At 36.4% G+C, this 10,824-nt stretch overlaps 1 protein-coding gene across 1 annotated transcript; it reads right to left on the bottom strand.

The window, feature by feature from the left end:
• Positions 1–1,834: 1,834 nt before the first annotated feature.
• Positions 1,835–10,344, bottom strand: LOC124168230 (26S proteasome non-ATPase regulatory subunit 9). Its single transcript, XM_046546368.1, has 4 exons — positions 10,184–10,344; positions 9,988–10,087; positions 9,704–9,888; positions 1,835–2,376 (listed from the first exon to the last, which is right to left on the bottom strand). The coding sequence occupies exons 1-4, from the start codon at positions 10,298–10,300 to the stop codon at positions 2,128–2,130; spliced, it is 651 nt and encodes a 216-aa protein (XP_046402324.1). The 5' UTR covers positions 10,301–10,344; the 3' UTR covers positions 1,835–2,127.
• Positions 10,345–10,824: the final 480 nt, after the last annotated feature.

The raw sequence follows: 10,824 nt of genomic DNA on the forward strand, positions 1-10,824 counted from the left end.
CATGAATTACAAAAGATGTCTTTGAAAAATTAAGTTTTTACAATTATGAAAAGTGTTAAAATTAGTTTAAATCCCTCTAGTACCCTGTTTTTCAACAATTTCCCCCCCTGGTTTTGGATCTCCGCCAAACAAAATTCCTGTCTACGCCACTGCCTGGAATGCCTTTCATATCTAGGTACCATTTGATACAGGACTCCATAAGAAGGGGCTAAAAAAGTGAGCAACGTCAGTCACAAAGCCTTAAGGATGGAATACAAAGACGAGTTGACATGAATATGTAATACAGCTTGATGGTAGCCAGAGCTGTCAAAGCTATGATTGATGCCTGCACATTCAATTTTTATAATTTATACACATGCTTACAAAAGGTAAACAACTTTTTTGTCCCCAAATTTTAGACAAAAATGAGTGCACTATAGATGGCATGCAATTGAAGAAAAGGGCTGACTGATGGTCAAAACCACAGATTAGCCCCAACTGAGCGAGTGTCTACGAGACCAAATTCAAGATGATATCCACAAAGATGAGAAAGATCTAAGTTGGCAAGGTGGAGGATAACATCAAATAACATGGTCCCATACATTAGGGAAGCACAGTCCTCATCCATTGAAGTGTTCCACACTGTCTGCAATGATTGGCAAATCTAAACACTTTCTCACTTTTATTTATATGAAGAAACGCAAAACTTTAAAAAGGCTAGAAGATAGGAGAGCAGAGGGGAAAGCTGCGTAAAACCAATCGACTGGTGTTAACTTACAACGATGACCTTCTCATGATACTTACCTTATGCTTGTGATGTATACATTGCATATTATACTTGTGATGACTGAGGGTAGCAAAGGAAGAATGGGGAATACTGATAAGAGGCAACTTGAGTTAGGCTTATAAAAGGGTATTCCAATGGCCAAATTATTAATAATACATAGATGGTCAGCACTCTTTATTCATTACTCACATTCATTTAAACTTCTCCGTTTCAATTCCAAAACAGCAAGTGCATTTAATGGCTTACTCCCTAAGCCATCACTTTATTTTTATTCCACTATTAGCCACTTAAATGCATGACTTATATTGCTAAGGTAGACATTTTTAGATATGCACAGCATTCCTATTGCGGGAGTATGACATATCCCAGCAGTCAGAGGTCCATTTCATCAGACCAACCTCAAGTCTCAGGTGGGAGTAAAATCTAATAATTTTACAGATCCCACTTCAACTTTGATTACCTGCACTATACAGGGTGTCCCATTTATCTTGACCACCCGTAATAACTTTTTGTCCAGATGCAAATTCAAAAATTTGTCAAGTAAATGTTCATTAGCCGTAAGGGGGACATTAATCAGGATGATTGCCTTCCTTGTAGCTTTGTTATTTACAAAGATATGAACAGCGCTATGTCATTTTTAAATGGCACCCTATAACTTTTATTCGGCAATTCATTTCCTCTCCTAAAGGCTTATTCAAAAATGTAGCAAAGTGGACCATTTACATAAACGCAACGTTAGGAAAACATAAGAAACTCGTCCACTTACTGGAGTTAGCTGTAAACAAATAACAACCAAGTCAAAACATAACACTAAAGTCACTTTGAGCCTGGGACCACAACCGCGTCCACTTATTGCAGTTAGCAGTAAACAAATGACAACCAAGTCAAAACATAACACAAAATTCACGTGGACTCTCCTGTACTGCAGTACTGTACAGTACAGTACATGACGCATTTGAATTTGCATCTGGACAAAAAGTTATTTTGGGTGGTCAAGATAAATGGGACACCCTGTATGGTACATAAATAAGAGCTTCCAGGATAAATAAAAAGAAAAGAATGACGACACTGAGTCAGACAATTACTTTATTGAGTCTAATTTTTTGATAGTGTTAAACTATGCCAGCTAATCAAAACTTCAAAAGGGTAGAGAATAGAAAAATAACATTTAGATATTAAATAAGCACTGAAAATGAACATTGGGGCAACTCAAAAGCAGGCGCTGAGTTCAATGATGATTGGTAGGTACATAGGCTTAGAAAATCCACCCATATTCATCCTTGTATAAGGTGCTCTCATTACAAAAAAAGGTTATCTAGAATAACATAAAAAGGCACACACACACACAACCCAAGACTAGTTTACCGTTCCACAGAATCACCCGATGAAACAGGTACAATATTACAGCCTAAGAGTCCTTGCCCATCCCATTTCCGAGGAGTCAGAGTTAACTTCACTTTCTTCTGAGTTCCAAGCCACTTCCTAAGGACTATCACCTCCACTGGCATGCCCACAGAAGCTCTGACAACATTACCAATGTCTTGCAGGGAGCGAAAGTTGTCAGCATTCACCGATCCAAACTGCACGATGACATCATCCTCCATGACACCCTAACAAAAAAGGATAAGAGTTATCAAGTAACATACATAGTCAACACATCTATCCCCTCGAAAAAGTATAAAGAGCAAAAAAATAATTGGTTAAATTATTATAGATGATATTCCCTAAAGCATTATTTTTCACCAATCTACCCCACATTTTAACACATTTCTTGAGTAAACCTCATAGGCTGTGGTCCACTTGCAGCTAAGAACCCTCACAGTCCTCAAGCCAAAAGTGCTGATAAACGAGTGGACCTCTAGAGAATCTCGACACTACTGTGATTTTCTAGCATTTACAAGTGGACCAGTTTTTGAGTAAACTGTGAGTACTGTCATGGCATTTGGCAATAACATTAGAAGGAGATACGAAGGAAAATACAACTTAATCCCCACATTTATAAGATACACATCTCCATTAACAACAGATATGATTAATTAACTGATTGTAAAGGAAAATGAAACTGAGAGAGAGAGCTATAGGCCCCAAAATTTAAACACTCTATAAGTATATTGAAGCTTTACAGTGAACTGAAGTAAGTATTACAAAGGATATAACCTCTTCTACTAACTTGTATATGGTTGGATTCCAAGTTTGACTATTTCCTCTACATATACCATCAAAAAGTAAAAAAATAATTGGTTAAATCATTATAGATGATATTCTCTAAAGCATTATTTAATACTCTCCATAATTTCTCAGGTGGCTCCACAGATTGATGTGAAATGACTATTTTTAAGTCCACTAGCAATGGCAAATGAAAACAATCAAAACCTTTGTAATATTTGTGACCCACATTATGAAGTATTTTGAGCTATGTACTTTGGTAATTGAAAAAAAGTAAAAATGTAGTAAATTATTACAAATAAATGAAATAATTCGTCAAAACTTGTGGCATGTTTGAGGACAGCTTCTGTTTGCTAAGTTTGACAACATGAGTTGGCTACATATTTCATTGATTTATCATGTTATTCATGCCCCAAATCTCTGTACAACCATTATCTTCTACCGAAGGATTGACACTCACCAAAGTGGTGCCATTCACCAAGTGCAATATGTTTCTGATGCACATTTTTATGTTCATAGCCATGAATCGAATCAGTATTCTATATGAATAGTAAAAAATCAGATATCTTGCAAAATTCTTGAAATCAGCCAAAGCACTGGGCTGGGCTGACAGTAAAAGGATTAAAATTTCATCATTTCCATTGGGTAAGTGTGACTTGATATAGTATATCTTCAGTAATCAATGTTCTTAATGTAAAAATATTTCATTAATTTTCAATGTTCTTAGCATTTTTTCGCTGAATTCATATTTGAAAGGTTTTTTTGGATTCTCCCACGCTGGCATATTGGAATATTTTAGAAAATAGAAATTTTTTAAATCCACATTGATCATCCTTCTAGAAAGCAGAAGCCTTCAAAAAAATCTTCAACCTGAGATAAGGACCCATTGAATATAGTTGTGCACCAAATATGTAATTGGCGATGAATTCATAGAGCAGTAAAATAATACATATAACATGTATGTGGTGACCTAGTGCACAGCACAGCATCACCCAAAGGCAGCTAAGAGTTTTTAGTCAAGAAAAAAGACAAGCCTCGGGTCTCTGAATGTCACACATTCAGGTTAGGAAAGCCAATCCTTTTACCAGGGTCACCTCAGACCATGAAGACTTTTAGTAAGGAAGAGTTCAAAGGCTTCAGCTGAATTGTGACCCTAGACTATTTCCTCTTAAGCTCCTATAGGCCACCATCCCTCAAGTAACATATTAATAACATCTACATTTTTTTAGATTAAAGCACTTACATTTGAACAAAATTTAATAAACAAATTTATTTAAAAAAAACAGAGAAGTTTGGCTATAGGCCAAATGTTTTCTGTGCACAAGAATAAAAAGAAGCAGTGGTCCACAGTGATGTACCTCAATGCACTTTCTATGAAAATGGCTTATCATTTACCTAGAGACAAATTATGGATGGTTTTAAACCTAATGCCACTCTGAGCAGACTGATTGTTAAATGTAAGTATCAGATAGACCAATTGGATAGATGTGGAGTGTATTCATTGCAATGCAGCGATTGCAATGGTGTCTACGTAGGGCAAACAGGAAGAAACTTCAAAGTCAGGAAGAAAGAACATTTAAGTGCTTACAAAAATAACAAAGATGATAAATGTAATTTTGCTAAACACTTAATATACAACTGCTATAGGAGCGATTTTAAAATAAATATTTTAAAATTATTTAACAACCACGGTGAATAGGGTGGTTTCCTATTATTTTTTATTGCCTAAATCGAAAGATTATTACTCCTGGAGTATGTATTACACGCTTTTAGATTTTTATATGACGATATCTATTTTTCGCGGTTAAATGAAAAGTGAAAATTTTCAAGCTTGTGAAAACGCGATGGGTAAGTATGAATGCCGGGAAAAACTCTCCGTGACGTCGTTCTGCTTCCCGCTGCCGCAAGTGAGGTGACCTTGGGGCGAGGCTCTGACCGCTGATACGACGCAGGATGCTAGCAGGTAGCAGAGTACCATGATTAGACTGGTACACTAGACACCCTCTGGAACTCCAATAAATATTTAGCCCAAGTCTTTGCAGAAGTTATCTTTCTCTTATTCAACATCACAGCTTTGAAGAAGGGCATTGTCAAACAAGACTACATACTTATTTCCATATTCCTTTCAATCTATTACTACTCCCTCATGATTCCATCCTGTGATGATAATACCCAGCGGCACCGACTCCATGGGGCCTGAGGGGGCCTGAGCCCCCTCAAAGATTCGTTTGGGGGGGCGGAGCCCCCTCAATAATTCAAGAAAATAATTAAGTTATATTTTGCTTTGTGAAATCACATAAATATATTTGTTACTTTTATTTCCCATGTTTGACGATAGTTACCTTTTAAAATAAATTCAACAATTTGAGTTGAAACAAATAATTATAAGGTTAAGCAGGTTAACTGAATCAAGTGGTGTGAATCATGGTAGTGTTTTGGTGCTGCGACACACTTTGAATATAACCTCTTCCCGGGGCAAGACCTCCGATATGAGCCCCCCCAATGTTTTTTATAAGTCGGCGCCCCTGATAATACCATCTCCAATCCACTAGAATTTTTTTACAATCACTGACTGAGGCCCGTGTGATTTGTACGCTTCAATCAATTGTGACACAACTTCTTTCGTCCACATTTTAGAAACTTCAAGCGAATTTTCACAAAAAAAAAAAAAACAATGTTTTATAGCCAAACCTGATGTTTTGCAAAGAGCTTCTTGTTTTGGCCACTAGGAGTCAACATAACTGACTTCTGATTGGAGATTGGCCGTGAGAAAATAAAACCTGTTCTAAATTCCAAATTGGGTAAGAAATTGTGTCCAATATTGTGAAAAGGATATTGGACAAGAAATTAGTGTGTGTCAGTTGGACCACGCTCCAATATCCAATAGATTGGCCAATAAATTGGGAAGTGTCATACAGGCTTAACATCTGCCCCACGATTTGCTGCCTTTTCACCTTATCTACAGCACAATAATGTTAAGCTATCCTTTCCTTCTTAGATTTATTGATTCCCAACTCTATCCAATCATGGTATCAACACTATCAATCAAGCTGCCAATAACATAATTACCATTATCCACACCATGACCATTATATTACACCCATGTCTCGTATAGCGCAATTTCGATTAGCGCAATTTCGATATAGCGCAAATTCGTTCCTCGGGGAAACATTGCAACGCAGTGTAGCCTAATCAAAAATCTTAAACGCTCTCGTGATAAAACGTGAACTTGCGCTAAGTACACACGAAATTTCTATCATTTTACGCATATTCATATTATTGCTTGCCTCAAATCTTCTTTTTTGTTTATATATTATTCGAAATCCATTGCTGTGCAATGGCCAAAAGTATTACTCGTCATTGGGTCAAGATAGCCGGCCTACCGAAGTAATTATCTCGTCTCCTTAACAGAATAATAATGAATAATTTAGATCGTTAATTAAGCGTGGGGCTAGTAGAAATGAGTTTTTTTTCAGCAATACGGTTTGAGACGTATTTTTGCCGTCATATAGGTAATCGGGCGATTGACTTCCAGGTAGAGTCTACGCTAAAGCCTTCAAGGTCATCGGTATTCACGGGGGAGAAATGGAGCGGTGGCCGAGTGGCGCATGAATAGCATCAACACATAAAAGGGTCCACTATAGAGTCTCAAACACAATGGCTTCGTTCCCTCCCCGCAGTCGTATGCCTTCTACGTCTCAGGAATACAGTTCAGCAGTGGAAGGTGATATAGATAGAGCCATACAGAGTAAAAACCAAGAGAATATGACAAAAAAATAGGAATGCGTGTAGAAAATCAAGAATTTATCAAGAAAAACTATAAACCTAGAAGAGGAATTGAAAGAGGTCAATTGCTTTGAAAATGGAGAACGTCAAAGCGATATTGCTCGGAAGTTTAAACGCACGATGCCTTATTCTGAATAAAGACGAAGTTAAAACATCAGTGACCTCAGCCGCACCAACTTCAGCCAAGCGGTCTACACATACGGAAAGTTCATAGTGAATCAGTACAAAAAGACAAGAGTGGTAATCGCTCCGAGACATTTAGTGAAAGCTCCGGTTGGTTCCAGAATTTAAACGGCAAGCAGGTATTTTCAGTGCGGCGATATCAGGTGAATCTGCAAGTGTTGATAGCGCAGTCACCGCAACATTTTCTGATGAACTCCAAGCTGTGATTGAAAGTGGCTCCTTTCCCCCTCAACCAGTTTTTAGTGTAGACGAGACGATATTGTTTTGGAAAAGAATGCAATCTCGTTCATTCATTTTCAGGGAAGGAAAACCTGGGTCAGGTTTCAAGGCATTTAAAGACTGTTTCACGTAGCTGCTATAATGACTCGGAGGACTTCAAATTAAAATGATTTATCATTCTTTAACTCCGCTAGCTATGAAATGGCATTCAAAGTAGCATTTTCCTGTCATTTCGATGAGCGACAAAAGGGCCTGGGTGACATAATAGTTGTTTTTAGACAAGTTTGAAAAATCGTCAACTGCCGGCAACGCATTACGATCCCCTGAGATAGCAGATGTTAGCCCACCCGCACGACAGGAGGGAATTTAAAAAGCACGTAAGAATTTTTTTTAACGTGAATAAAAGTCTTCAAATGCGTGCATACTATCTTTAAAGATGTTTTAACCTATAAACATTTATATAAATAATGTTTTCTAAGGCTATTTATGGGAATATATATGTTTTAGAGGAAATTCAATACCCAAGACCTATGCTACCAGGAACGCATCCCTATCTTCCCAATGTTAAAACGCTATCGTATAACGCAAATTCGTATAGCGCAAAGACCCCAAGGAACGCATCCCTTGCGCTATACGAGGCATGGGTGTATAAGGATTCTCCTATCAGCCTCTAGTTTGTACTAGACCACTGAAAAACCCAACCTTTAGAAGCTTAATGTGCCATTACATCTACTTTTGGTTTTTGCCTTAAAATGCATACGGTTTAACCCATTTGAACCCATAAAAAATATCTTTGGTTACTATATTTTGAATTAGTTTCACTTTTATATTGGGCATCATTTAAAAATGAAAATAACTCATGATGAAATGGTATTTCTTCTATGGTGATTAGTGTTCTAAATAAACAAAATAATTTGTCTCTCCTTCCAAATTCCTGACACATTCTTGAATCGGGCTTGAGCATTCTACGAGTGAAAACAGAAATTTCCGCGAGAGCAAGAGAGAGAGTAACTGACCCCAAAAACCCCAATGGGATCCTATTATTTTCCGTGTTTAATTTGTCAGCATAAGTACTTTCAACTCTTTGCAATTCTAGAAGGTTATTCATGCATCATAATTTACTATTTCAAAATAGATCAGCAGATACTTAATTCTAAATTAGATCAGTGTGAAGGGTAAGGATTAGTGTGAAGTACACAAGAATTTTACTCCCTTCAAGCGATGTGATAAGGATGACTTTGGCATCATATCTGGAGCTAAAATGGCTCTGAAATGTACCATGCCTAAGATTACAAGAAATGCAATATGCTATGATCCATGATAGTTATTATTTTGAAAATTAATACTCCATCAGCTCAAAATTCTCCTGATAACATAAAATTAATAGCTCGAGGGTGTACATTTGTGTGATGAAAGATGTATTTCCTACTCTGAGAGCCATTACAGTAGGCTTTAGGTGCATAATACACGCTTTAATATTGTTTACTCACTTACATAGAATATTTTATGCTCTGTTCATCTTGTCATTTCATGGCCTCATCGTGCCTCTGATAAGATAACATTTGTTTTGGTGACCAATTATAATTATTTCTTTTTACAAAAAACAATGTCAGGCATAAATTTTTTGCATGACCTTTGTCCATATATTGATGATTATTTTAAGCTAAATCATGAGTCTATTTTTGCGTGGCCTCTCCCTGAGGATGCTTTCAATAGAAAATGGCACAAGCAGGATTTTTTTTCATATTGTTTTTGCTGCACATCTTTTTCATGATAGTAATATATAGCGATATTCATGGGATCAAATTAGAGTTCATAGCTGCAGAAATAAAATCATCACTTTTCATCCAACTGGAATGGAGTTATGGACGAAAACAAAAATCACCATTAATTGCCAGTTGTGGTAATGTTAGGGCCATTTCCAAATTTTAACTGTCCGTATTTTATAATACATTGACAAAAAGAGGCTAAAATTTTGCATAATATCTATCCATAACAAATTTTATGGAATGCAAATTTGTGGGTGTCAAGGCTTGGATAATTTGTTGTGGAACTATGGAATGGTATTACTATGGAATCTCTAACTATCAGGCACATTATTCCTCTCAATAATTGAAGCCACCGTAGTAAATTGAATTTTGTATTCTTGTATTTATCCATTTTAAGTTAGCACAAAAAATGAAAATGGCATCATCATTTATTGAATTTCCAGTCATTGTTGATCAAGGCTGATCTCATGCTCCTCATGACAGTCATAGCTTTGCAGCCAATAGATTGTTTTAAATGGGCTACAGCATTAAAAAACTTAAAAATAGGTTCAACAGATTCAGGCTTCAATTGATGGAAGTTAGACATATTTAAATAAATGTGCTACGATATTTTATTTATATAAACTCAAAAATATTGAGCTTTAAAGAAGCGTGATGGTCAAATTAAAGATAACACCCACAAAACTGTTAATTTGATGGTGAAAAAAGCGTTCTTAGTATATCCTGGAAAGTTCAAGCTCAAATTTATTCTGCAAATGTCGAGAGGTGTCGACGATAATGTTGTTCTAGCTATGTAAGTTAAGAACATACTTACAGCATCCGATGCCGGTGAGTTAGGTGTGACCAAATTAACCCTCACTATAGGTGTCATTTCCACTACTTCCACTCTGGGCTCTGGCGATTCTATATCCATCCCAATCCCTTCCCTTTGCTGAGCATGTAAATGATGAAGACCGTGCTCAATTCTTTGCATCAACGCCCTGTGGTCATTCTGAAGACCTGCCACAATATAAAACCGTAAATTCCATAGCATATTAATAGAAAGCTAATGAAATAAACAGGTTACAGTTGATATAAAACGACCTTTTTAATACTTACATATTATTTTATGCCTTGCATGTCTGACTTGATATACGTCAACGTCCGATCTCGGATATCCTTGGGCGTCAATAAGAGGCTCTGTCATTCCTATGTTATTCTACAGAGGAAGAACAAGGTACAGAGTTACAACGGGGGAAAACTTCAGCTCTGTGCGTACGACTTGAAATGAATGCACTCTAAAATATATACAAACCGATGACAGCACAGAGTTCAACTGGATGATTTCATTTTCAATTTTCTCCTTCTCTTCATGGAGTTTAAGAAGACTTTCGCGGGTCATATTCGCATCATCATCTGCCATGACTTCCATGTTTACAAATTCCCTTTGTATGTCTATAGAAGTGATCAAACAGTACCAAACCAAAACAAATTCATTGTGAGTAGTACCAATATGTAGCACTACTTGCGCTAACATCTACAGTCCAAAAAATATTTTAAACGTAACAAAACTATTAAAAAGAGAGTTAATTTTAATTATAATGAAAAATGGTACATATAAATAATTTATTTATAGCTATAATTTATATTTTCAAATAGAATAACGGATTTTTACTACTCTAATTGTCAAAATGCGATGAAAGGGTGGAGGGATTACATCAAGAGATTATTACAAGAAAGTAACTTGTAACGTAAGGTATCTGCAAATATTTGCTTATTTTAACTCATCTACTGTTTAATTTGTAAGCAATTTGATAAATAAAATAGAATGGTCATGTGAAATCGGTTTTTGTTCCATGAAGTTAGACCATAAGGTCTTTAACAACTAGCGGCATAAGTGGGTAAAACTAGTATTTTCGGGTAATGAGGTAATGAATACCAGGAGTATAGGCTCCA

Source organism: Ischnura elegans, chromosome 11 (genome assembly GCF_921293095.1).
Source record: "Ischnura elegans chromosome 11, ioIscEleg1.1, whole genome shotgun sequence".
NCBI classification, from domain to species: Eukaryota; Metazoa; Arthropoda; class Insecta; order Odonata; family Coenagrionidae; genus Ischnura; species Ischnura elegans.

Excerpts from the sequence above, each read along its gene's own strand:
- LOC124168230 (XM_046546368.1), bottom strand. The coding sequence starts at position 10,300 with ATGGAAGTCATGGCAGATGATGATGCGAATATGACCCGCGAAAGTCTT. Across the intron at positions 10,088-10,183 it reads TGAACTCTGTGCTGTCATCG|AATAACATAGGAATGACAGA; the intron begins GTTTGTATATAT and ends CTTCCTCTGTAG. Across the intron at positions 9,889-9,987 it reads TGCAAGGCATAAAATAATAT|GTCTTCAGAATGACCACAGG; the intron begins GTAAGTATTAAA and ends ATATTGTGGCAG.